Genomic DNA, 27,846 nt, shown 5'->3' on the forward strand with positions numbered 1-27,846 from the left:
TAATTTAATAATATTTCCACACTTGGTGATCTTTTATTTCTTTCCTTTAGTTTTTTATTTGTTTATCGAGAATTCACTTACGTATCAACACACAATTATACATAAATACAACTACTCGCTATGGCTTAGTCGCTAGGGGAAGAATTGTTAAGATTCCCGTTTCATCAGCTTCGACATCGAATTAAATAATTATCACATTTCCTAAAGTGTATATATATATAATGGTATATGGTAGTTCACTTAGAGTTGGTTTTCGGACTATATATGGTTGGCGTTGCTCGCCTGCTCAGCTCAAGACTGGTCCTTGGCCTCTGGCCAGGTCACTTGCTCTTCTGCGCCTCCAGATAAGTGGCCGTGAAGGTGAGCAGGCGGTGCCGCTGCTTAAGGTTGCGGGCGCGGACGTGCGCCGAGTTCAGCTCCTCGGTGTAGCTTCCTGGGAACCAGCCGACGGCGCCATCACGAATCCTTTCACCCTGGTACCAGCCTGCAAGGAATCAAGGAAGATTAGGTGTTTGTTTTGGATATTTAGAAAGGCATCTCTTACCATCAGGCAGCTTGCGGGAAACGTTGACGACATCGCCCAGCTCCAGCTGAAGGACATCCGGCTCGTCGGACTCGTAGCTGTGCTTTGCCACCACCTGAGGACAGTCCCAGGACTCGTAGAGCTTCTCGCCGGGTGTCTCCGCCTCGGGCGGTCGCATGGCCTGCAGCCAGCGCTGCTGGTCGGACACCGATGGGCAGGACAGCAGCTAAGGAATACAGATATTAGTTTCCATTTAGGGAAAGGTCTAGAGTTAAACATACCAGCTCGACAGTCTTGCGTTCGCAGTTCTCCAGCAGCGTCATCAGAATGAGGTTCTTGCCGGCCTGATCCTTGAGGTCCTTGGTGGGCAGCGTGTCGCCAGCGGCCAGGGTCAGCATGCTCCGCGGGCAATAGTCAAAGACTGTGAAGTATGACTCGCCACGCCGCTTGCAGAGCACCAGCAGATCCGAGAAGAGAAAGGCGTAGATACTAGCCTTGGTCAGGCGCTTGCCAAAGGTCAGCTTGGCGTCCTCGCCGCGCCAAATCAAATGGGTGAGTTCACCCCGCTTGACCAGGAAGCGTGGCTTGGCACCCGCCCGCGGCACGCCCATCGGAGCAATGGCAAGAGCACGGATGTGCGAGGGGAATTCCAGCTGGCGGGCGATTCTCTCCAGCTCGTAGGCCTGCTCCCAGCGATTGGCCGCCTCATTGCACTGTGCCACTATTTTCTGGACCAGGGCCAGCGTCAGCTTCCAGCTTTCGTACTCCTCGCGGTTCAGCGGCGACTCTTTGCTGAACACCGCATCGATGAGGAGCGGCAGCCGGGTAATGCGCTGCATGGGCAGCATCAAGAACGAGTGCAGGTTGAGGCCGCAACAGCTGGGACTCTGCTCCAGCCGCTCCAAGTGCTGTTGGAAGGCACTCGACTCCTTGGACTCTTTCAGGCGACGGAGCGTCCTATCCATCCTTCCCTGATGCTCACAGAAGGCCACGTATACGTGAAAATGCCGCTCGGCAATCTCGTAGATGCAGCGGCTTAGCCCCAGGAGCATAATGTTGTCCTGCCAGCAGGCCTCCAGCTCGGTAAGCAGTCGCTCCGAGCACTCGTGCACGGGCACAATGTAGGAGAAGAGCGCCTTCCGATCCCGCCCACTCAGCACGGAAGTATCCACGAAGGCGCTGTGGTTCATAAAGTGGCGGCGCAGCAGGTTCAGTGACTTTAGGTAGCTGGCCTCCGAGGTGATGATCTCGAACTTGGCCTCCTGCAGACTGCGCTCCCGGCTGGTCAAGGTGGCTGTAATTTAGAATATTGTGAAATAATAATTATGATAAGGTATGTTATGTAAATACTCACGCAGAATGCAGGATTGAATGACCTCGGGGATCTCGCTCCACAGAGTGCGGGAAGGTCCGTTTTTGGGCTCCACCAGCTGCAAGGCGGTGGGTCGCGGCTTCGCCAGCGGCTCCGTCTTCTGCTTGGCATGTTGGCCAATCTCCTCATAGCCATCCGCAGAGCCCTCGTGCGCCTCCAGGTCACGTGTGATGGACTGAAAGTGGATTCATGAATTTTAATGGTTTCTTTCTTAAAGGTTTAAGAACTCACCTCCAGCTTGGCGGCGCTGTACATCTGATAGAGGGGCTCGTTGGAGAACAGGCTGTGCGGCTCCGGGTTCAGTTCGTCGCCCAGACCAGCCTCGTTGCCTGTGGAGACGCCGGAGCTGCCGCTGGAGCTGGCCACGGATATACCGCTGGTTTGGTAAAGACCCGACTCTGCGTACCAGGAGCTAATGCCTCCGGCACTGGGTGTGGGTGTGACTGGCTCGTCGCCCCGCGGAGAATTGAGCGAATTACTGGCCTGCTTGAAGACCCCACACTCAGCATACCATGAGGTGGTCTGTCCAGGCTCCTGCTCTCGCAGCTCCGTATCTGTGGGTGTCTTACTGCCTCCAATTGGTGGCGGAGGTGGGGGCGGTGGATCATGGGGACGCAGTCCTATGGTGGTGCGACGCCTGGTGGCCTTCGCCTCCTTCTTGGCTTTGCGGGCTACTGTGGAAAACTTTTGCGACTCGGCTGTGGGTGTGCAGGCCTTCTCACAGAAACCAGAATCCAGTTCCCCAGACCCATGGATCTCGGGGGAGGGCAACTGCAAGGTCGGCAGCAATCCCTCGGGGTCCTCCACATAAAAAGTGCTTCGTGTTTCCGCTAGTGAGTCCAGGTGCTTGGTGTCGAAGCTGGATCCAACCAAGCTCTTGCGAATACGGGAACGCAGACTCTTGCCGTTCTTCTGCTTGGCTCTCATCACTGGCGGCAGCTCTTGGTGCGGGTTCGTGGTCGTGGTATTCCTTTCCGGTCCGTACTCTGTGTTCTCGTACTCCCTTACCTCCGCTGGCCGCTTGCCACTTTCCACGTAGAACTGCGTGGCCGCAGTTGTGTTCTCGTACAGCTTTTGCTGGCTGCCCTTTGGCGATTTCTTGCTGGAGATAAAGTCCCGGAACTTGCGTACAAACTCGTACACTTGGTTTTGGGCAGGAGGGGGCTTTGGCAGGCGATGGTTGCGCATATCCACACCGCTGTCGTTGTGCTGGAATGGGGAATTAAATGTTTAAAATTAATCATTTAAATGGAACAAAAGAGAGTAATACATACATTTCGCTGTTGCTGATCCGGCTCTCCCTCGCCTGGATCATCGCTGTCCGTCTCAAAGGAGTCGTAGTCATCTGAGATGACCACATGCTCGCCCAGGGCAAGCGCGGAGGCGGAGTGATTCTTGGAGCGGCGCTGCGATGCACGGATTCCGCTGGTTCGAACCACTTCCTGGTTAGGACGCAGCAACTGCGTCGAATGGCGTTTGTTCCCAAGGGGCGACAGCGTCTCGTAGTAGTGATCGGAGTCGTCTAAAGGAGATTTAAAGATAATTATTATAGTTTTATTACTTTATACATAAACTTAAGTTTTTAGTTCGTTTAATATACAAATTTTAAGATTATAAGCTAATAATTTATACAAATAAATAAAATGTGGCAAGACTTAAAGGTTGCGAATGCTGACAGCATCCTCTTCAGTAACTTAGAACTAACGTTAAAGCTCTAAAAATAGTATTATAAAAAGTTGTATTACATCTAACTTCGTATCTTAATACTAAAATATATAATTAAATTAATTTTAAATAATAGTTTTTCTACCAGAACGAACCTACGAAAGTGCTCACTGTCATTATGACTTTTGTGGGATGCTCTTTACACTCCGGGGACACCTCGTGGCTCACCCGCATGGAGGTCAGCAGCTGAGACCTTTGGTGGGCATGGCTGCAGCGCTGGCTTATGGCTGCCGCCTCGTTTTGGTAGATCGGTTCGGGAGCGGGACGCACTGGTTCGGCGGACACGGGCCCATTGAGATACACGCAACTGGAGTTTTTCTGACCGCTGGTCACCGCCACCTCGCCGGCGGCACGAGGTCGACGCTGGCGGGGAAGGGTTACCAAATCGGCGGGATGACCGCTGCTGCTCAGGCTGCTGGAGCAGCTCAGGCGCTGGTCGCTGTTGGGATTAATTGACGACATCTAGTCACATCTTTGGGGGTCAACCGCCTGTCAATCAATGATTCACTCAAAGGCCTAGCACTAAAAATAAAATATTTTCTTTTCTATTTAAGAAATTTGCCATAAAAAGAAAATGTTTTTTATTTGTTCTTCGATTCAAAAGTAATTTTTTATTTTCTTAATATGGTTTTTCTTTTTATAACAATATTTCTATTCTTAAATAGCATTTTGAGGGCGTTGAATTAATGATGTTGCTTTAAATTTGATGAGTTTTAGGTTTTTAATGTGGTTTTATATATTTTCTTTACACTTTTTCTTAAATTATATTCACTTTGTTTTCCAAAATGTATGGCTTATTCTTTCAAGTGTGGAGTTGTGCTTGTTCTTCTGGAATTTTGAACTCTGTTCTTAGGAAAAAATCACTCAATTGAAAGCAATTAAAGCTGCTGCAATTGTCTGCCCTTTTCTGATTGAAATACTCAGCCCACTGTCCACTGTCCACTATGTCCGATATGCTAATTAAACCGACTCTCCGAGTGTCACAACAATAAAGCTGCTGGCCTTATAAGCCGTATAGTATATCAGCCAGACCAGACCAGACCGTAGGCGGCGAGTGCTATACTAAACTAAACTAAACCAACCTAAGCTAAAATAAAGCAAAATAATAGCAGACACCCAAAGCAGGGGCATGCAAAATAGCGCAAATTATAATGGAATCATGGTTGAATGCAGACAGTCACTATACATGGCTGGAAAATCAAACACCATGATGTGTTGTGCTGTGTGGCAGGTGCCGCACATCAAATGCCCTGAAAACTAACGAATTTGGCAATTTTCAAATGAATTTAAGCCATTTTTTCATACACTTTGCCAGCAAGCCATGTGTAAACTTAGAAAATTCCACCCAGAGAACATTAAATTCCAACGCTGAGTGTGCTCGTGGACTAGATGGTATCTGATCGCATATTACGTATACGTAATATCATGGAGATGAGGAGGCAGGCAAGCGCAGCGAATGCCAACCGGTTCCGCAGAGAGAGAGGAAGAGAGAGAGAGAGAGCCAATAAAACCAGGCACTGAGTCAAGATCTGCAAGCTGAGGCCCGATCTGAGCATGAATATGAGTTTAATATGGCATGAATACATCTACAGTTGCGGTCCCAATAATAGCACTCAAGAATGCAGCCTATAATTGCTGTAAATAGCATCTTGTAAAGACAAAGCGGAACGGGAATTTAAAGATCAAGTGCTGTTATATAATTCCAAGATAATGTTTTAATAGAGCATTTATAGGAAATAAAATCAATTTAAATTTAGCTAATTTTTTATAAAGAAAACCTGAAGGAAACCTGTTATTTTTACCCTTTCAGTGCTAATTTATTTAATTATTATTTTAAAAAGAAAACCCAACCCTCTGCTATTATTTCAACCTCAACTGTCCCGGTCTTTGTGTTCATATCTTGAACGAAACAAGATACTTTTTCGGCGGCGACACTTGTTGCGCGTGGGCCGCTAGGGAGTTTGGTTCTGGCTCGAAAACAAGGAGCTGGGATCTCGGCCAGCTCAGTGTTACCGGTTTCAGGTTATTGCTGACGTACAGGCTTCAGTTCTCTCTATCTCTCTGCGAATTTAGGCCTTTGTTGGTGCGTGCAAAACGAACATTCACATCCAATACGGAAATGGTTTATTTCATTAGCCGCACCATCGCCTCGTCGAAGCGAACAAAGAAACCGCGAGATGGTACAAGAAAAAGAAACCCACTATGGTCTAGCAATGAGATACATTTGTAAACAGCGAGTGTGCAGAATGGTGTAGTGTACAAATTGCATTTACACATAAGCTGAGGAAGCTGATCCCGGGGTCTCTTTTGTTTAATGGAATGCACAGCAAGTGCAAGGCCGGTCGATTCTGCTGTTGTTTCTTCTTCGCAGGCAATTAACAATTAATGCTGGCTGCACTGACAGTTGGAAAGAAATCCAGTTGATCAGCGGATCGCATCCAACGGTTGATTGATCGGACGACGCATTAAGGTTAAGATTATTAAGTGCCAAACGATGTCATTGCCTTTCAATCGTCTCTTGGTCACGTAAGAAAACAAGCTAACGACTGATAGCTGATAGCAACCAAATGTCTTTGTTAAACTTGAAAATAATAATCCGTTTAGCAACTATTTGCTTTTAAGTTTTTGTAAATTGACTTTAATATCTACTGTTTTCATAATATATCTCATTATCTGCAGAACCTGTACATTAATGATATATATTCATTAATATGTTGTACGTTAGTTTTTTGGGAGTTTGCTGAAAATTAATCATTAAAAACAATGTATTACGAAAAACCCCAGAGTGAGTTTGAACTTTCAGCATGCAACCAATTACGAATTTTGTTATAAATTATTTATCTGTTTCAGCTGCAGTTATTCAAGGCTTACTACAAAGCAAATGATATAATTTCGCAGTAATTAAGGCAATATTTCTTGTTTCTTAATTAATGCCTTAGTCATCTAAATGAAGTGCATTCAAAATTGATAATCAATTTCTTTGAAAATGTTGTAAGCTTCCCTTAAAATGAATTATATGGTACATATGTTTCTTGGTAATTAGAGCATCTTTCTGCCACATCATAGGCCACATCTTCAAATAGTGAGGCTGCTATTCACCTAATTGATCTTTATTACAACATTCTTTCGTTTTCGTGGCTTCCATTTTCGAGGTTGCCCTGTTCAGCTATCAAGTCATCTAATTGAAAATGTGCATCCATTCCGTAGCTTCCCAAAATCGAGCATTATCTCTTCCTGGATGCGACAAGTGGGCTCATAAATTTTCATTGCATCGCCTCAAGCCAGAGTCTGATTCGCTCTGGGCTCAAGCTTGAATTTCCACGACACTTTCGCTGCGGGCGTTGCGTGTCGGGCGACGACAAAAAAAAAATAAATAACATAGCAAAGTTCGTAGCCGGTATTCGTAACGAGCCAGAGTTGAGCGTGCCCCGGGTAAAAGTTAAAAGTTAAGCTGAGAATTTCCATTTAGCGGGCTTAGCCTAAGCGAGCCTCGGTTTCACCCGTGAAACATGAAGCAATTACAAGATATTTTCCAATTGCCAACTGCGTTCGCTGAACTCTCCTTTTGGGAGAGGGGATTGGTTCAGAGACACTATCGCATATTTCGCACAAAGCCTTTTTTGTAGGATTACGTGTAACACTGAGAGAAGTAAAAAAAAAATATTATGAAACCTGAATATATGGTTTCTTTCTAATCACAAGAATAATAAGAATCAGGCCTTTGTTTTTTTAGGTACAAATATTTAGAACTCATTAATGTTGAGCATTATATTTTAACTCGAATCGCTATAATATTATGACATTTTGATCTGTTAATCGTTGAAATAAATATTACGGATTTTTCCTATGAAATTTACGAATAAAATCGACATGGTAACCAAGAATCTTTTTTAAAAATATGGAACATTAATTAAGCTTCATGGGAAACTAGGGCGTCATTATTTTTAATATTTTCAACTATACATTCTTTGTTTTACAATCAATTAGAAAAAATATTTTTTCAATATAAACTTCAAAGTGCTAAATTTTTTCTTTGTGTGCGCTGTAAACATGCTTCCTCGATTTCGAATTCGGATTCGCACTCGAACTCGCACTGCACATTGCACAAAGTCTGTAAACTTTTGTTGCAATAGTTGCCCATTATGAAGAGGGGAGTTTTTTTTTCGTGCTAGTTACAACTATTTTTGCAAAAGTCATCCGCCGAATTGGTAAATTGGTAAATTGGCAAATCGCGCGATTCCTTTGGATGTACAACGGTTATCTGTACGCTTTTTCCCTTGTTTTGCTTTGTGTTTCGTTAAGACTTCTTCAAGGTTGCCCTGTGAGCTGTTGGCTGGCGTTTTATGTTTCTAGACTGGTTTTCGTTTTCGCTAAACAATTTCGTCATCGCCACAAACAAAAGCAACAATAATTCAGAGAGGGGTTGATGCGGGGGGTTGGGTGTGGATGGTGGAAGGGCAACAATAAAATCATCGGCATCGGTTTCAGTTCGTGACGTCTCCACATAAGTAAGCACAAACAAAGCACACTAAAAACTTGTAACTGCAAACTGCACTGGCTCTCAATCTCTCTCCCTCTCTCTGTGTTTTCTGAGAGCTTTGTTAATGCTCTTGTTTCATTTAATTTCATTTCGCCTTCTTTTGTTTATTTTTCACAGATTATTATTAGAGCAACATCATTAATTATGCACACCGATATTCACATTTATCACACAAATTCTGTTTTAACAGTCCGCCGAGTTTTTCGGACCGTTCGAGTGGAGCGCGTTTTACCGAATGAGAGGTGGGATCCACACGGATCCCCACGGAGAGCGGGAGCATGCTGCTGCGGCAACAACAACAATGAGCAAATTGCACGTTGCGTCCACTTTATGGGCATTGTGTGGAACCTGTCTCACTACCTCTCCGCTCTCCGTAAGCTGGGCTTACTTCACTCTCACTCTCATTTGTACAAAAAAAAGGTTGCTCGGCTAATTAAACGCTCTGCTAGCTGCTCGCCTTGTTAATCACTACGGGTTCCGCTTCACTTTTGGCATTTTCTTTGGGCTACGGCTACCATTTATGCATATTTATCAAAAGGCAAAGTAGCTAGCGGCGCTCGCAGCAATTAAACAGTTGATAATTATTGGGGGTTTGCTCGCCAAAGTCACAGACTCAGGGTCCACACTCAACAGACAGTTACACTTGTGGATGGCAAAGCTTAGCGCAGACACGAACCAAGCGATCGCATAAAGGCGAACTTTTGGATTATAAGCTGGACAACGTAAGGTATACGTAATATTTTCGAATTAAAATACGTAATGCGTATACGTAATATGTGGAATTTGGTTTGGAATTTTGTGAAGCTTATTATTTAAATTATATGTTGCTTCATTAAATGTATTGAAATGTTAATCTAATCTTAAGTCTTATTTTATGTCTTATATCCAAGGTAAAGAACTACGATTTTGTACAATTCGCCGAACAATAATTAAAAACTGTTAAAAAATTCGAATTATATAAATACAAAATGCAAAATAAACAATATTTAGCTATAAATTTTGCAAAATCAATCTTAAAATACCTATTGTCTTATTTATAAGCTAATAATAGCATACAATCGCCCCATTTCCTAGTAAGCACTTTCTTAGGTTCTTTAAACTATTTAGGCTTATCTTATAGCTTTAACTATTGTTTCATTCTGTATATTTATACTCTATTTATGGATATTACTCACCCTCAATGCAGCTTATCGCCTTCTTCTGCAGTCTTTTGTCTCTGATGCGTTTCGACCAATCTGGGCTGCGTGTGCGATGCGGCTTAAACCGTTCCCGAACACTGAAAGTGACCAAGGGCAAAGATATTTACACCAAATCGTTCACTACTTAAGGCTGATTTAATTGACTTAAAATAGTTGCGGTTAAGTACTTCATGATTCCCCCCAAAACCGATCGATCAAACTGGCAAGAGCCCTCTGATGTGGTTCCTCCAACCATGCTGGGTGCTGACTGGCAAGAGTGCTTGGATTGCCTCTAGACTCTCAGAATTTCTAGGGTTTCCCTCAAGAGGCCCGTCAGAGTCAGTCAATCTTATCGACTGATAACGTAGCAAATTGTAGGTCAGTGGTCTAATTAGTAGGGGGAAAGAGTTGGCGCTCTGAAGAGTTCCAATCAACCATCCGGCTGAGTGTTGCAACTTAACAAAATTAATGAAAAAGAAATGGAACAGAGCAGAGCGTGACATTTTACTAATTAAGTAAATGATTATTAAATAGTTCTTAATTTGTTGAAATTATGCCAGAGTTTGTTTGACAAATGAGCAAGAAATTTTCTATAGATTTGATATATATTCTCTAATATATGTATATTATTTGTAGTTTCTTTTTTCGCTTACTTACAGCAATTTCGTTTTGTTTTGGTTTCTCTGACGTCGTAGTAGAGTTTATCTGCTCGGTTTTTTTTTTTTATAAATGAGATTATGCAAATGAAAAATAACAGAGTGACTAAGTAACCCTTTCTTACTGTATAGAAACAAAATATATTTATGTTATTTGTTCTATACTAATTATTCTTTGTTGCTTTTAAAAATCGCTTAGGTAATGCCACTAAAAAAGTCAAGAGCTCAACTCCAGCCACCTTGACCTGCATTTCAGTATAGTTTTTTGGGGTCAACCTTTAGCTATGGGCTTAAATATATACATACTTGATATATATATGTATTTAAACACCGATGTTGCACCATTTATTGACGGCAACAGCAATTGAGCCGGTCGGAACCCCTGCGGTTCTTGTCTTGGCCCAGGGCGATAAGATAAGGCGAAACCCAAACAAACTGATAAGCAATATACGCAGAATTTATATAAAAGGCGTTGAAGGGGAATTGCAGTTCCGCTGTACAGGAAAATAACAATATGTATTGCGATAATTTCTCCATGTTACTTCAAACTGAGCTATGTAAGAGATTACTATATACATTTAATTCGTAGAGGTTACGCCTCCGCCAAGTTTTTATTAAAAATAAGCATTTAAAGTTAACTATTGCAAGTGTTAAGTGTTGATATATATTATATATTAAATGTTTACCCTATTAAAACGCAATCAGCACTTGAAATATATTATAAATTAGCCTTTATAGAACAGAAATAAACAAGAAATTAAAAAAAAAGGTGGAAATCACACAAAATGTGTTGCAAATAGTAAACACAAGATTACATTGATAGCTTATCTGTTCGAAAAATATAAATTCAGCATTCAGAAACCTCACCTTTTAATTAAATTCCTTCTTTTTATTAATCCTAAACTAAAACTTCCCATTAAAATATAAGTCTAAGAATTGTACTTACACAATAAACTGAGCCTCGGTGGCCAGCTCCACCCTCGTATGTCCATGCTCGCCGTCCGAAATGTCCACCCAGGCATCGCTGTTGTCGCTCGAGCCCGCTATGGAGGATCTCTTATCGCCTGGCTTGCCGCTGTCCCGACTTCCGGCACTGCTGCCCACAGAGGAACGGCAACCCACACTGGCACTCCCATAGACCACGCAACCGTTGGCCGCCAGCGAGGACTCGTACAGGCTGTTGGTCTTGTGGTCCGAGGAGATGGTTAGAGTAGAGCCACTGCTCGAAAGTTGGATGCAGCTGCCCGCGGATCCCTGGTTCTGTCCCGTGGCCATCTTAGCCTTGCGGAAATGCGCGATGCTCTCGTAGCAATTGGAGCCCAGGGAAATGGCATCTGTGGTGATGGTAGCTCCGCCACTGGATGAGGACGAGGAGGAGGTCTTGCAGTGCATGGACTCGTAGCAGCCCTTGATGGTGTCGTAGATGTTCTCATCCTCCTCGGATTCCTTGGCCCCCGGCTTGGGAGGAGCGGGTCGCAGAGGCGTCGCTGATTTTGGCAGCACTCTCATGGGAAGCTCTGGGAGCTCATCGCGAGTATTGCGGCCCAAGGTGCCAGTTCCTAGGATTATGGGCGTACTGGCCATCTCCTCCTGGCCAATGCACTCGTAGCCATCAAAGGCTAGAGGAGATGACTCCTGGGAGCCGGCAATAGACTCGTAGCCCTCCAGCCAGATGTTCAGCTTGGGCTTGGCAGTGGTTTTGGTTTTGGTTGTCTCCTCCACGGTTTGGTATATGTCCTCCACAATCTCCGACTTTTGAGCGACTATCTTGAAGAGGCTGGAGGTCAGGATTTCAGTCTTGGTTTCACTGCCAATGGGTGTGATGGGTTCGTAGATGGATTCGGGTTCCGGCAGCTCCTCTTTCTTCTGCTCCCCCTTGAGCCCCGCTGCCTTGTCCTTCATCAGCTGCTTCTGCTCCATGATCATCTGCTCGCCCTCGATGGCATTGACCAGGGTGACATTCACTGCCTGGTTAAGCAGGATCTGATTGTTGGAGATCTGCTTGTTAGCCGCCTGATAGACGAAGGAATTGTTGGGCAGGATGCGCTGCTCGAAGTCATTGTTGGCTCCTAGTAGGAGTTCGCCATCCTGGGCGGACACATCACTTGGGGGATTGAGCACCTTAAGCTTATCGTCCACAGCCTCGAGGGCGTCCAGAATTTTGGAATCGGCATCAATGCAGGGGGGCAGGGGAAGAACAGGTGAGGGGTCCTCTAGGGTACTTGGAATGGCCTCATTGGGAGGTTCATCCTTGGGAATTTCCTCGTTCTTTGGAACCTCTTCCTTGGGTATGTTTAACCTTAGCTCTGTTTCTCTTGGAGCTTCTTCTTTGAGTGATCTTTCTTTGGGAAGTTCCTCCCTGACAGCTTCCTCTTTAGAAACATCTTCCTCTTCCAGGGACACCTCCTCCTTTGATCTTCCTTTCGTGGGTGAGGGACTAGCTGACTTCTTGCCCTTGGCAAAGGTAAACCGCAGTTTCTCATAGATTGTGGCATACTTGTGCTTCCTTTGCTTTTGACGCTGATCCTCCTCCTCTTCTGTCTCGCCTGCAACAAAGTTCAGCTCATCTCGCAGCTTCTCAGCATTAGCTTCTTGATGCTCATCGGGCAGTGGCTCTGTGGGGCTTAACTTTGGTTGCTTAGCTGGTTCCTTGGGGGTCTTGACCTCCTCACTGACCACTGCCAGTTCGGGAATACCTGGACTTCCCGGCGGCAGCTTGAGATTCCTCTTGGTCCGAGGACCCCGCGAAAGTGTGCTCCCTCTGGCACTGCCTCCACTTGCCATCAGTTCTTGGTGCTTCCGCATTAACTGCTCGCTCTTTAGCGGTACACTGGGCTTCTCCAGCTTTTCAAACTTTTTGATATTTCGCTGAACCATGGAGATGCGGCTACCCTCCTCGCTGGACTCGGCGGCGGGTTGCTTTTCCACAATCTTGTAGACATGAGTGCCGCGTGACAGCCACACGCCATTGTTCCGCTTGACCTGCTCCAGGAGTCGGGCATCCTTCTGGATGATCTCGTTAAACTGCTGCGTCAGTTTGGCCACCAGACTGATGCCACCGCCGCCGCCGCCGCCAGAGCTGGAGCTGTGCGTCAACTCCATGCTGCTAATCCGTCGCGATGAGTGATGGTGCTGGAGATATGACTTGCCGGCGTGCGTTTTAAAGCTATATTTGCGTCGACCCCCGGAACGGCCTGTGCCCGATGACGTCGCTGTGACGCTGGAAGAGATTGAGGGGGAGGCGCGAGAGTGGGCGGTGTTCACAGAATCGCTACTGCCGCCGCCGCCGTTAAGGGCGCTCGCCGCGCTGAGACTGAAATGCTCGCCGCTATTACGCTCTTGCTTGGCCCGCAGTTCGACCTGCTCCTCCTCCTCCTCTTCATTCTCCACTGCCACCTCCTCCACCTCTGGTTCCACCTTATCTGCAGCTGATAAGACTGCCATGGCAGGTGAGCTGGTGCTGTCGTCACTTTTTAAACGTTTTTCACTGGCCTCACTGTGGTCGCTCCTCATTTTGGCCCGCATCCTGGCCTGCTCGGCGTTCTTGTACTTGTAGAAATTATCCTTTTCCCTTTGCAGCTGAAGATTTCTGGTGTTTGTTTCCTGAAGATTATGCAAACTGGCGGCGCGTTTGGCCAACGATTTTTCCGGTGTTCCACAATCCCTTGAGTTGTTGAAGGCGTTCACCAGACAGCTGACGCTCTTGTTCAGCTTCTTCAAGGTGCCCAGCGAGGAGGAGGAGTTGGAGTGGTAGTGGGAGTGGGTGCCGGGGCCAGAGGCTTCCTCGCTGGCACTCTTGATGCGCTTGCTCCACAGCAAACGCAGAGTTTGCACACCGCGGAAATCGCGAAAGGCGCGCGATTCACAGCTGCAATTTTGATTCGCGCTCGGATTTTGATTTGGATTCGGATTCGGATTGGTATTTGCTTTGGGATTATTGTTTTCACTATCAGCACTGCTGTTGCCACTGCTGTTCACCAGCCAATTAATTATAGTCTTTTTCGATTTACGCGGCGAATTCGTAGCCGATGAGGCTCCAGAGCGCGTTCGTGTTGATGCTGCCGTCTTATTCCCATTGAGATCACGGCGAGCGGCAATGGCTGCCGCATCCAAGACAGGTGACATCGCCATGACGGCGCTGGCTCACTCCGATCTCGGCCTGAAGGCGATCACGTTCTCGGCCAGCGAAGATGGTGATGGTGATGATGTTGCCCCTGGAGCGAGAGTGGAAGAGAAAGCTCGTGAAAATCTTGTTCAAGCAAAATGCAAATTGGGTGCCGGCAATTAATGGAGGCGCATTTATTTTTCAGGGCGTGGCTCATCGCAGCAATTATATGCGATAAGCTGGTTGAGGAATTTATTGTCGGGGTTTCTCTACGAGTTCTGGAATTGGCACACTTTAAGAGAACCACAGGGTGGGGGCTAAGAACACTTATTTGTTATTAAATATAATTTGACAAGGCTAGCTCTACTTTTTTTTTGTTATTTTTTAATGGGTTAGCTGCATTATTCATGGTATATATGTATATATTGTAAAACAGCTTAAAGACAAAGAACTGCTGCAGAAAGCTGAACGCTTATCTGGCCTCAGGCGAGAATGTGTAATAATAAATATTCGTAATTCAGACCATCTAAGATAAATATTATAATTGGAAAAGAATTCAAGTGATTTTTATTTTCCAAGAAATTGATAAGGTTTTTATTTATTTAAAATTGTGAAAATTTTTAGCTTTAAATTTAATATTAATTTATGAAGGATAAGGGCTAAATATGTGTATTTAATTATAAGGTTTTCCGAGAAGTTGGTAAGTGTATAAAATCACCAATTAGTTGTTTTTAATTTTATAATATTTTCTGAAGGTTAAGCAATGCTTTTAAAATATAATAAATAAATTGTTCTACATTTTATGAGCATTTAAAACTGTTAAAACTGCTTTAAGGATTTGTAATATGATTTTTGATAATAGTTTAAACTCTTCAAAACATCTAATAAGTAATTTTTTAATTGTACTAATATTTTCGAACGTCTAAGTAGAATTTTTAAGACATAAAACATATCTTTTTCAATGTTTTATGAATATTTAAAACCATTTAACAGCTTAAGTAAATTATAATATATAGTATCCCAGAGAAAGATAATAGTTTTAAATTAGCAATTAAGGGTTCTTAAATATTTAGTAATATTTTTTAGAGGCTATGCAGTGCTTCTATGATAGAAAAAAATATATAAAATAAAGAATAACCAAAACACATTTTGTGGTTTGTATAAAAAACACAGTATTGAAGGTTATTCAGTTAAAAATGAAAATAAAATTAACTTTAAGATAAGTAAATCATAAATAAAGGTAAAAAAAACAAATAAATTAAATAAAATTCTAAAAAAAGGGGAAAAACACTGTATTTATACAGGTTGGTTTGTTCTTTTCATTAAACAATTTCCACAGCTACCTGTGAAGGCAAAAGCTCTTTATAAATCGTGTAATCTGCACAGGTATTTTAAGCCTCTTTTCGATTTTTGACTCATGGCCCATTAGATTGCCCAAACTGACTACTTATTGTATATATGTATTACAAAACTGTCGCCTCAAGGAAGTCTCATTCGCTGAGTGAGAAATCATGGCAACCGACCGCAGGTTCGTACAACATTGCGTATGCTTGATGCGGTATGAATGCGCCCTGGCTTATCGCTGGGGCGATCGATGTGGGCTATGTGACGATATGGCATTGCACAAACCGAGGCCCACAATATTGTCTTACCGCCTCCTCGCACCTGACAATTATTTACCCGCCCGTTCACGTGTCTTTGTCACAGACAAATGCCAATTATAATGAGCGATTACATAAAGGCGAGCGAGCGAGCGACTGGAGCGTCGGCGAAAACAATTTCTTCTGCCTCACATCGTCTGAGGTATCGTAAAATGGTTTTAAGCAGCTTTCAGTCAGTTCGTTAGCCGTCTTCATCTTCATCTTTTTCCACATATTTCTGTCCCCCATATTGCTCTTTGTATGTACCTTTTTGTTTGGATATATGGCCAGGTATAACCATATGTTGTTTCTAGTTGTCACTTTTTTTTTGCTACTTCGCACGCGGCAAGAATAACAAAGTTAATTTTTATTTGCCATTGCAGAAAGGTTTTTGAACAGAAAAATAGTATATATTATATACGCACGATCCGCGTCCAATGTAAATAAAGAAGCTAAAGCTGCTGATTACGCAAAACCTCTTTCGTTGAGCATATTTTGTTTATTAGAGGAAAGTGTTGGCGAAAAAGCGTGTTTACATAAAATGTCTTGTTTGGATGGAATGGAATTTTTTATTGGTGATTATTTGTCAATTGCAAGGCGGAAAGCAAACTGGCCGCCAAAATGGGGATTTCCAAAGGAGAAGCCATGCCAGCTGGCTCTTCTCCCCTGGCAACTCTGCAGCAAATATTTGTTGGATATTTCAGTGATTTAATTGAGGAAGGCCACAAAATGATTTATTACTTATGAAACGCAATTATATTTTTGACAAATCAATTAACAGAGCTAAGTAATAAGTAGTGTGAGCTACGGGAAAGTGATAATTGTTTGGAAGACAATTAGGAAAATGATAATTGAAATAACAATATACGATTTTTTGAGAATTAAGATGGAAGAGTTCTAGTATTTTCAAATTAAGTTTCAAAACATTTAAGAAAATATTTTAAAAGTCTATTATAAAGTTGCATAAATATAAAAGCCATGTTATGACTATTTTTAACAGCTTTAAATTACTTTAATTTAATTTAATTCCCAATCAATTATCAAAGAATCCGCAAAACATCCCCTAAAGAGCCATAAATATATTAGATTTCGGTTTCAGTCGCCACAGAATGATAATTCCAATGCCTTTTATAGAGAGCGGACTCTAAGGCCATTCCAGCTGTGAGGCGGTCAACCGCTTTTTGGCCTGGTCAATAAAAATGTTTTGCATATTAAGCAGCCTCAGACAGAGTCGCGGCTAAAAAAAAAACCGAAAAGGAAAATGTAAACAATTGACAGCAAGACGAGAGACACCTCGACAATACAAAAATCAACCTCATCTCGAGGCAAAGAAAAGGCGAAATAAAAAAAAGAAACTTGATGAGCTGCAGTTTTTTAGGCTAAGCTGCATGTGCTGCAGCTGCACCTGCCGTACATTTATTATGAAGATAAACCTTTATATATATCTCAATGCCTATATCTATAGGTATGCAAATGGCTTTCAAAACGGATGCGTTTTGTTTGATTTCTTTTATTGTTTGACTTGTCACAATGAACTGGTCATAATTTCCGAGGGCGCGGAAAGAAAAGAGAGCTTTTCCAGGGACTGAAGTAGAGTGAAAGTGATAATGCCGCAGCAGCTGACTTTAAGCCAAGAATCCGCAGATTAGACACGCACCTCTAGCCTACTAATCTTTGGCTCTCTGAATGCGGAAGACGATGGCAAATGGAATGAAATAATCTGTTCGCAGACAGAAATATTTTAATTTCGAGAAATTAAATCAAAGAAAATTTATTGCCATTTTGCATAGCATTCAGATGAACAGAAAACATAAGAAAAAAGCAACAAAAGCCGCCATTAGAAATGTGAAAGTTTACTTTTCTTTTTTGTCAGAGTTTTTTTGTTTTTTGTATTTTTTCAGAGCTAATGAACTGTCTGGGGGGCAATGATTTAGAGATGCTGTTGACGTCTAATGGAGTTTGTGAAAAATGTGAAATAGTTCTGGTCTTACTTTAAGGTTGCACAATTCTTTTATTTCAGAGTTTACATCACCGCAGAAACACACACTCTGGGGACACAAGGACCTTCGACTGGCCAAATATTGTTGACTGGCCACCGTTTTTTCTGGTCTAGACTACAGACTAACTAACCCCTTTGTTTTGTTTTGGCCACGTTGCCGTGACGAACAGCCCGTGCAGCCCTTAGCCAACTGAAAGGTCTAACCGAAACCTGGCTAGCAGCAACCCCTAAGCGTTAATACACCCCATCGGGCCACGTTGCGTATGCTTTATATATGGTAAACAAAGCCGATGGGTCGATATACAAGTAGTTTGTTTTCACCACCTCGCAAAGGGTAGTTCCTATTTACCATATCATATATGTATGTATACTTGCATTATTCATGCTTTGTTGCTCTTCGGCCTGAGCCGGGATGTAAGCTAAATTGAATTTGTTAAACTGATGCTCACAGCTCAAGTGACACAATTTCTGTATATTTATTCCAAGCTGCTTATCACTCGACTGATTACAGTATGAGTCAGGGGCTTATCGGATGGCAAAATTGAGGGAAATTTGATGGAATCTGTTTGGGGGCAAGTTATTCAGCACACAGAGCAGCTAAAACCAGCTGTTATTTGTGCATGCAAACGAGCATTAACTGCATTCCAAGCTCCGTTGCCTCAGAGCCAAAGAACCGCAACCAGAGCTAGACGCTAGACCTAAGGCTTAGACTGGAGCTGCACTGGGGGAAATCTTAGAGAGGGAGTAACTAACTGAAAATTTAAAATATTCTTTTTAAAGGTGTCTACTCTTAATAAAAATTTTTAGGTAATATGTATCTTTAACAAACTTTATACTTAGATCAAGCCTAATCATCGCTTATTTAATGTTCTTGAAAATATACCCATATTTTCTCCCTGTTCTTTTCGAATCTAAGCTCGAGTCCAAGTCTGCCTTCGACTCTGAATCGGCGACTAAGTCTGGCTATAGCCGCGTAAGGCACAGAGGCGTATAATTAGCGTGCAACATTGGCAAAGTGAAGCTAATGGAACCCCGAACAACACAGATACATGCTAGCACACACACGGCGGATTCTTAACCGTAATTCTTGAAACCGTAAGCGGGGAATCCGGCATGACATGCTGCGAGTCGTTGAGTCGTGGAAGTCGTGGAAGTCTCAAAAAGTCACAGAAGCCACCGTAGAGGTCAGTTCGGAGGCCAATCCATGTGCCGTGTGTGTGCGAAGCAAAACGGCGACAAAAGTCAGCCGAGTTTACGGTTAAGTCATGGAAGAAATTCGCTAAAAAGCAAGCGTAAAATTATGATTTCGTTTAATTGCCAGCAAAAGTTGTCAAAGTCGGGTGAAAAATTATAGGTTTTATGGTTTTTTTAAATACTCTCCCAAATCACAAAAAAAAACTATTAAAATATTAATAAAAATTAAATGATAAAATCGTTAAAAGCTAGGAGAGCACTAAATGAAAAGATTTTTAGGCCTGAAAACCTTAGGAAACTTCTATTCTACTTAAGCTTTTATAGAATCAACAAAAAGTTACATTAAGCATATTGTAGGACTTTATTAGAGAAAACAAATGTCCCAAAAATTTAACAATAAAAAGAGTATTTATATTTTAAGTCCTGATATTTTAAACCCAATGAAACTTTTTAACAATATCTTAGATAAACCCTCAGTTTAGATTATGTTTACATTTAATCATGGAAATATGATGTTTTTAAGCTTAATACTTTTTCGAATATATTTTCAATTCACATCTCAAGCTGGCTTTCAAAAAACTTAAAGTTAAAGCCATTCCCCATAGATATTGATCTACCAATCCTGCTAAGAACATTAAATTCGTTTAATTACCATCAAAAGCTAGCGATAGCTCGATTTAATCCCAACGGAAATCAAAGTATTAGCCAGGCTATCGAAGATTTTGGAGCCTGTTCTTGGGTGAAATTTCGCTTCTACCAATTTGTTGGCAGTGTGTGAGTGAGTGTCGTGTATGTATGTGGAATTGGCCAAGTGGTTTGGCTAGATTCTTTCAAGAGCAGCAGCAGCAACAGCACCTCGCCGATTTTCTTGTGGGCGTTTCACTTTTGCCAGCTTTCATTTCACTCTGGCCCCAAAGAACTTGCACAAAATTCCGGAATCCGTAGAGCCGGAGTGCCCGAGATATCCGCCGCGGATTCAATTCTGCACACTGCAAGCGGCCATTGCGCGATATTTCAAATATTTCTAGGGGCAACGCGAGCTGGGTAACACAAACAAAACACTGAATAACACGCGCCGAGGAGTGCCAATGGGAAATATGTGAAATAATCCCAAGAAACCGAGCAACTGAGCAACTCCAAACGTCTCCAACGAACGACGACCGCAAAGCAACTGACGTGAGTTGCTGCCGCCGTCGACGTTGCTGCCGCTGCTGTTGCTGTGAGTTGCTGCTGCTGCTGCTTTGGCTGTTATTGTTGCTGCTGCTATTCCAAAAGCTGTTACTGCACTGGGAAAAATTAGGCAAAATGTTGGTAGGTGCTTCCAAGGTTAAGCTTACTACCTAAAGGTTTTTAACTGAATAAATATTTTGAGGATCTATTTTAAGCTTTTTAATTATTTTTATTGATCAAATTAAATGTTTTATTATTTATAAACAACTGTTGTTATTCTATCAAACTTTAAATAATTTTCGGGAATTTTTTATTTCAGAATAATTAATATTATTCTATTAAATTTGTATCTATTTTAAGGAACCCTTTAGATATTTGTAATTCATATTGTTCTGTTAGGGATTTTAAATTTAAAACATTCTATAACTGATCTTCGGTTAATTAAAGATCTTAAAAACAAGAAAATAAACGATTAAAACTTAAAATATGATTCAATATTTTAGATTTTATTAAAACAAAAATATAATACATGCTATTTGAAATGGTATCCAAATTATTAAAACAAAAAGGTGCCCACTTTTCGTATTATTTAAATGTTCCTTAATGTTGTTTGCTGTTTCTTTATGTTTTTAAATAACTTTTCAGAATAAAAATAAATTTAAAAATGAAAAACAGTTTTATAATGAATCAAAAAACTACGTTTTTAGCAGTGTGCTGCAACTTTAGTTGAAGATCGTGGATCTTGGATGGTTGGAGTTTGTCTCACATTCTTGTGCATTGGCTTTTGGCGCTGCATTTTGTTCTGATTCTGTGTCTGTGTCTGTTTCTGGTTCTCTTTCTTGTTCTGTTTCGGTTTTATTTTACTTTTCTTCGACTGCAAAATGCATTTCTCCAGAGGCATGCGACCCACAAAAGCGGAGAACTGAAGCTGAAGTTGGAGCTAGAGCTCTAAGTGAAGCCAGCCAGAAGAATCGGCCACAAAGAATCGCTTGTGCGCGCGTTCGTTCACATTGACTTGTGGAAATGATGGTGGCCTTTAATTAGGCAAACAAATTTTAATTAAGTCGCAGCGCCTCTAATTGATTTGGCAGCTTTTACCATTCTGCAGAGTCTGCCGATGTCGAGATGCCGAGATCCGAGATAAATCACTCATTGAGGCGCCTGGGAAGCGGAAACAGGTTTTGGGAGCCAGAAGAACGCGTGATTCTTCGGAGACTGCACGCCCGCAAGCGTCTTTCAATCGTTCAATCAATCAGCACGAAGCACTAACAGATGTCGCTTCGGGTTCGAGTTCGAGTTCGATTTCGAAATTCAATACCAGTTCTTGTCCAAGTTCAAAAGAGTCGAAAAGAGGCGGAACAAAAACAGAAACTGAAACTCAAACCCACTGGGAACAGCAAAAAGCAAAAAAAGGAAAAAACAAAAAAAGTAAACAAAGGCAAATAAACAAAACACAAACTACGAGCAGCGCTGCGGCAAAGCAAAAACACGTCAAAAATTTAACGGCTGTTGACTGGTGTGTGCGTGTGCGAGTGGGATGGCCTACCATTGGGGTGACCATTCGTCGCTGTTAACAGACATTAACAGCTTAACCCTTTGTTGGACATTCAAATATAAATAATAATAAAATAAAATTGTATGGGAAAAGTAAAAAATGAAAGAAATAAGCATCAATGGGATAATATTATTTGTTTAGTTTAAAAAATACTTAAATTACAAAATTATAAACTAAGTTATTATAAAGGAACATTTTGGGAATTACATTCTTTTTTTTAATCTATGAAGATTATAAACTTATTTTTATGATAATTAATACGTATATTTACCTTATGTAAGATGTAATTATTTAGCAAAACTCTAAGTTCCACCTTATGCACTTTATTATCATAAATTAACAGTATTAAAAATTAACATTATATAAAATATACAATAACTAAGTCTGAATTTACATAAAATATAAAGAAATCATTTATAAAAACACAATTAAATACTTTATATCTTTTATGGAATTTAATAAAATTTCGGTGACTTAAATATCAAATATTACTTTGTGGAAAGTCAATGCATTGAACATTTTTAATAGTATTTGTATTTGAAAAAATAAAACTAAATAAAAGTTGAACAATAAGTAAGTATTTAAATTCAAATAAAAACCTAGATTTTCTCAGGTTACAAATAACTTTAAAAGGAATATGGTTTTTAAACCATTAACAATTTAAAAACAAGAAAGGAAGCTAACTTCGGCACGCCGAAGTTTGTATACCCTTGCAGATATTATTTCATTACATTTTACCTATACTTATTATGTTTACAGTTTGACAGTTACAGTTTTGCATTCCCAGCTTTACATTTTGTATACATCTACCGATCGGTTTATATGGCAGCTATATGATATAGTTGTCCGATTTTTTTGAAATTTATACCAAAATTCTAGAATAATAAAATAAGCTTATATCCCGGAGTAGATGAAAATACGTTGAAAAACAACGAATATATAATTTTTTTTCTATTAATTTCCCGATCGTTCCTATGGCAGCTATATGATATAGTCGTCCGATTTTCATAAAATTTTTATCAAAATTCAGAAATAATATAAAATGGTCATATCTAAAAAATGGTGCCAAAATGTTGAAAAACAACAAAGTTATAATTTTTTTTCTAAAAATATATCGAACATTTGTATGGCAGCTATATGATATAGTCGTCCGATCCGGCCCGTTCCGACATATATAGCAGTGAGAGTATATAGAAGACTATATGCAAAGTTTCATTGAGATAGCTTTAAAACTGAGGGACAAGTTTGCGTAGAAACGGACAGACGGACAGACGGACGGACAGACGGACAGACGGACGGACAGACGGACAGACAGACATGGCTAGATCGACTCGGCTGTTGATGCTGATCAAGAATATATATACTTTATAGGGTCGGAAACGTCTCCTTCACTGCGTTGCAAACTTCTGACTGAAATTATAATACCCTGCAAGGGTATAATAAAGAAATTTGTGTAGCACTTAGACATGGTTTTTAAATGTATCTCTTAATTAACTCTTAATCTACATTAGCTCTTAGTTTATGCCTAATAATTGGCTTTAGATAAATAAATAAATTTAAAAATCTCTTAATTATCATTAATAAACACCTATTTCTCACGACTTTTCAGGGGGTTAAAAAGAACCATCATGAAATATGTGCCACTTGCACAGAGAGTTGAAAGGAATTTTAACATTTCGCAAAGTTTCGGCGCGCATGAAAAACTCAAAAATATCAGGCGACCTGCAAACCTGGTTTTCGTTTTCCTTTTCATTTTTCATTTCCATTTCGACTTCCATTCAATGCAATGCGAAAAACAGCAAGTGGAGTGAGTGCAAAAAAAGAGCTTAAAAACGAACTCAACGCCCAAACATGGGCTTGTCAGCGCAACCGCTTTGTACTTGAGCGGATCATCATCATCATCATTATCATTTGCGTCGAGGTGGTGTGCCTGCGATCTGGGATCTGGGACTGTTACTGTTTATGAGGCGGAGGCACCACATGTGGCAACTTCATTTCCATAGCAGACACACTTGCCGCTGTATCTCCGCATCTTTGTATCTGTCTCTGTAATTTGCATTAAGTGGCTGATTTTCCTTCGCCTGATTTCGTTTTCATTTTAATTTCTGCCTAGTAGTAGTTTTTCTGTTGTTTTTCGGGCTGAGGCAACGGGGCGTATGCGAAACAATGCCCATTAATCACCGCCAGCTGCTGTAATGCAAAACTTTAATTATCGTTACCATTTCAGCTGACGAAATCTCCACTTCTTCTTCTGTATTTCATTAATTTTTTTGGTCTATTTAATTTATTGTACAACTGCTTAGAGAGAGAGCAGCGTAGATTAGAGATGAAATCTGGGCGCGAAAATACATAAATATATGAGCACTTTCCAACTGTCATCAACTGTCGCCTGTTGCATGCCACCTTTTTCATGATAGAAAAGCCAAGGAAAAAAGTCTGCTAATAAGTGGAAAAATAATGGTAATAAACTGAAGACGACACGCGGATTAGATGGCCTTGGCAGGGGTCTTCGGGTTTTCGGACATTTGCGCCTCCCCATCGCAGCCCCCAAAACGTGATTTGTTTAGAATTAAATCGTAACCACGTACGATCTGCGGTCGTTGGTCGTGGCCGGTTGCTTGGAATCGTGTTTAATCAGTAATGAAAGAAAAGTCTTCATATCGAAGAGCAGAAATATGTATGTATTTTTAGTTAATCTGCAAATGGAAAAGTAAGCAACTGCATTGCAAATGTGGTTTATTGGGAATATACATTGAATCAGTTTGCAAGGAAATCTGAATATCGCTTGGGTATTAATAACTCTATAAATTAATCAGCTGATATATTACAAGGAGTAATTAAAATTATTAAGAATAACCAACAAGAAATTCTTAAGATATAAAAAATAAAATAATCTTTTTTAACCAGAATTCCATTTATATTTAGTTAAAAAAATTATTTTTATTTACTTCTATATATGATAATGACTCCACATCAAATTTATTTAGAAACTAGTGAATTTGTTTACCAAATCTTCGCTTGCGGTTTCATCTCATTATAGGAATAGCTTTGGGAACTCTTTCTCCCCATCTCTGCAAACCAGTTATTATCACTTATTCATGGACAAAGTGATGTCTCATCTTTCGAACAACGAACTCTCTAGGCCAAATCAGACTTTGTTTCGTGTCTATAACCTCTTTTAAATGTCGCCCACACTTATTTAAGGTGACACCATTTAACCAGCATTGAACTATTTCTTCGGTAGAATGCTTGACATGACACGAAAATATATTGACTGCGAAACGACTGTCTCACGACCTGAGATTATGGCCAAATGCCGAATGAATACCAATTGGGGGAATTTCACATTGCCAAAAAAATAAATAAAGTTGGCAAGCAGATTCAGACCCCCGAAGAGAACCTGCTGCTGCTGGATTCAGACTGGCATTCGACGATCAGCAATCGTTCGATCGATCGATGAAGCCAACATAATTTACGGTGCAGTTTTCACATTGAAAATGTCACCAAGTATGTCAGCGATGACGACAATGACGTGTTTGCTTCTCCCATTGCGTTGTTTCGCTAAACTTTAATATATATATTTTATGCATTTTTTTGCAACAATATCTGCTGATGTCGGAGCTACTCGAACGAAGTTCATTGGCTGACACGACGAAAGCATTCGCCAAGCAACTGGCCAAAGGCATCTGCACAGGGAGAAATGTGAAGCTTGAATTTTGTACATTTTTTATGAATATTTAAAAATATTTTCTAAAATGTTGAATTAGAAAAGTAATTACTAGGTTCTAAAAAACTATTTAAAAATGCCTAAAAATATTGAAAATAATGAATTAAAAAAGAAACAAAGGTTTATCAAGATTTGTTAGAAAAATAGCTCTTTCTTTATGTTCAAAATTTCAATACTAATAACAAAAATATAATAAAAATTATAAAACAATTAAAAACTTATATAAGAAACTATTTTTCCCGGTGCTCATCTGACCACGTGAGTAAGTGGACTTTTGTGCAGCTCAATCAACAGGTTTTGACCAGCATCAGCCCCGCTTTTGGGACATGAGTCACAGACTTGGCTGAGGAATGCCACAGGGAAAAGTCCCCATCGAGAGACTCTGGCTAATTCCGACCAGGGTTGTCAACGTTTGTAAGCTGCACCTACAAATTAATGCAATTATGAGTATATCAGCATCTAGTTGTATCTGCGAGATACAATTTGTTGCCCCCACGCGGCACAATTTCGTGCGGCGTGGACGTGGGCGTGGGCTCTAATTATATGGCCAGCACTTAGACATCCGATGATTGTTATGCAAAGAAGCTGATCTCAAGATGGTCACCGCGCTGAGATCATGTGAATGAAAATGGAAAGTGGAGCTGTAATCTCGCGGAGTATATAATTTGCCAGCGACTGCATAACTAACAGAGTTATTATGGTGATTTCTTCTGCGACGACAAAAGCGAAACGGAAGCCATGACCAGGTCAGTCCACTGGCATCCACTTCACTTGAATCACAACACACATTGCAGAATTACACTCGTCACCGGCGACATGTGTGTGAGCATAAACTCGTATTTGCCTTTTAATGAGGCCGGAAGAAATTGTTGTAAGTGTAACGGTGTAGTCGCCGACTTGGAGTAGCAATGAAATCGAAACTGGAACTCCAGCTGGCAATAAATCCGTGAGCAAGCAGAGGCTAGACTTTGGGTCTGAATAAATAAGAGCTATGGTTTTGTTGGGAAATAACCAAGGCATGGTAAAAAAATACCAGAGTTTTTTTTATAGGAATTTTGTTGATAAGAATTATTTTTAGAAAAGGTTAGAAAATGCTCTGGTACTTCTATGAAACTTGTAAGCCGAAAATATATACTTAAGTCTTGCCTATATTTGTTCTTTAAATTAAATCACATTGCAGTTTAATGTTAATAATTGATTTTCTATTTTGTGCCAAAACATACATACATATCTAAATAAAAGCAATTCACTTAATATACAAACATTCTTATCAAATGAAGAAATACAAATAGGAAGTTGCTATCTAGATTCTGGAAATAAAGATTGCCAAGACAATTGTGTTTATATAGGCAATGAAGAAAGTTCGGATGAACTTAAAAACATGACTATACTTATTGATTGCTTAAATATCATAATTAAATGCATAACTTTTCCCTTTATGCGGGTAGTGAAGAAATTGGGAAACCCAAACCCGTAGAACGATGTTTCATCACGATGTTAATCAATCGTCTTTCACTTTCCAGCCCCTACCCTGGTCGATCCCAATCCCAGACCCAATCTCGCGGATAAACAACTTTCAAAGAGAGTAAAGCCCGACCTTTATTTGCTTTTGGCAGCTTTCTAACTGCACGGCAACCGAAGCCGTAAATTGGCAAAGAAGGGCGTAGAAACACACACACAGAAGATCGAGGAGTTCGAGAAGTGTAATAAAAATAAAGATTTCGGCCGAGGAGAATCACACATATGTACTTATACACTACTTGTGGGGATTTTATTATTATTTTTTCCAAGAAAACTGCCGATAAGTGACAGCATTTATCAGTGGAGCAGACATTCGTACTGTTATTCGAGTATTGCAGTTGCATTGGTCTTATCACTTTTATTGTTGTTGCCCTCCTACTTACATTTTGAGGTCGTTTATTGTGTATTTATTGCTTTAAAATCCGAATCCGATATCTGCATCCAAAGTGCTAGTTTTATGGGGGCTTTAAATCAATCAATTTCTGGGTTTCACACTTTTCATTTTTATGCTAATTCACTTGTTGTTCAGTTGTTATATAAGTAATGACCCCACGGCATTATCTTTCACGCTTTCATATACAAATTGGCCTTTGGGGTATTATCACTTTATCTATGCTTTGTGAGTGGCGAATCCATTGTGAGAAGAAGCTGCTGGGACTAGGTACTCCGCCTGGTCACTTGCTTTGCCACACGAATATTTCCACACTTCACATTTTTCTCATTTTCCCATTTTCCACTTTTACTTTTGCAATTACTTTTCTCAGATTTTCCACTCAATCCCGATCAATCACAGGCTTTTTTGGTCTCGATAACAATTAGACGGGGAACCGCGCGCTAATGGAGCTCGTAAGAGTTTGATCGCTGGACTGAGACTGTGACGTGACGAAACCCCGAGACCGGAGAATGGAGACCAGAGAACGGAGACTGATAGCGCCGGATCG

At 41.0% G+C, this 27,846-nt stretch overlaps 1 protein-coding gene across 5 annotated transcripts; it reads right to left on the bottom strand.

Annotated features, from left to right (window-relative positions):
- Exn (Ephexin) lies at positions 1 to 27,752 on the bottom strand. Of its 5 annotated transcripts, none has more exons than XM_017172865.3 (9): positions 27,289 to 27,752; positions 10,941 to 14,208; positions 9,336 to 9,436; positions 3,170 to 3,417; positions 2,127 to 3,104; positions 1,878 to 2,070; positions 805 to 1,817; positions 545 to 749; positions 1 to 484 (listed from the first exon to the last, which is right to left on the bottom strand). In XM_017172865.3, the coding sequence occupies exons 2-9, from the start codon at positions 14,123 to 14,125 to the stop codon at positions 321 to 323; spliced, it is 6,087 nt and encodes a 2,028-aa protein (XP_017028354.1). In that variant the 5' UTR covers positions 14,126 to 14,208; positions 27,289 to 27,752; the 3' UTR covers positions 1 to 320. The 5 variants fall into 5 exon arrangements, with proteins under 5 accessions (XP_017028354.1, XP_070142239.1, XP_017028355.1 ...); XM_070286138.1 differs by lacking the exon at positions 27,289 to 27,752 and adding an exon at positions 21,929 to 22,046; XM_017172866.3 differs by lacking the exon at positions 27,289 to 27,752 and adding an exon at positions 19,585 to 20,089.
- Between the last annotated feature and the right edge of the window lie 94 nt (positions 27,753 to 27,846).

This window comes from Drosophila kikkawai, chromosome 3L (assembly GCF_030179895.1).
Source record: "Drosophila kikkawai strain 14028-0561.14 chromosome 3L, DkikHiC1v2, whole genome shotgun sequence".
Classification (NCBI taxonomy): Eukaryota; Metazoa; Arthropoda; class Insecta; order Diptera; family Drosophilidae; genus Drosophila; species Drosophila kikkawai.

Excerpts from the sequence above, each read along its gene's own strand:
- Exn (XM_017172865.3), bottom strand. The coding sequence starts at position 14,125 with ATGGCGATGTCACCTGTCTTGGATGCGGCAGCCATTGCCGCTCGCCGT. Across the intron at positions 2,071-2,126 it reads ACAGCGCCGCCAAGCTGGAG|TCCATCACACGTGACCTGGA; the intron begins GTGAGTTCTTAA and ends ATCCACTTTCAG. Across the intron at positions 1,818-1,877 it reads CATTCAATCCTGCATTCTGC|CCACCTTGACCAGCCGGGAG; the intron begins GTGAGTATTTAC and ends TCTAAATTACAG.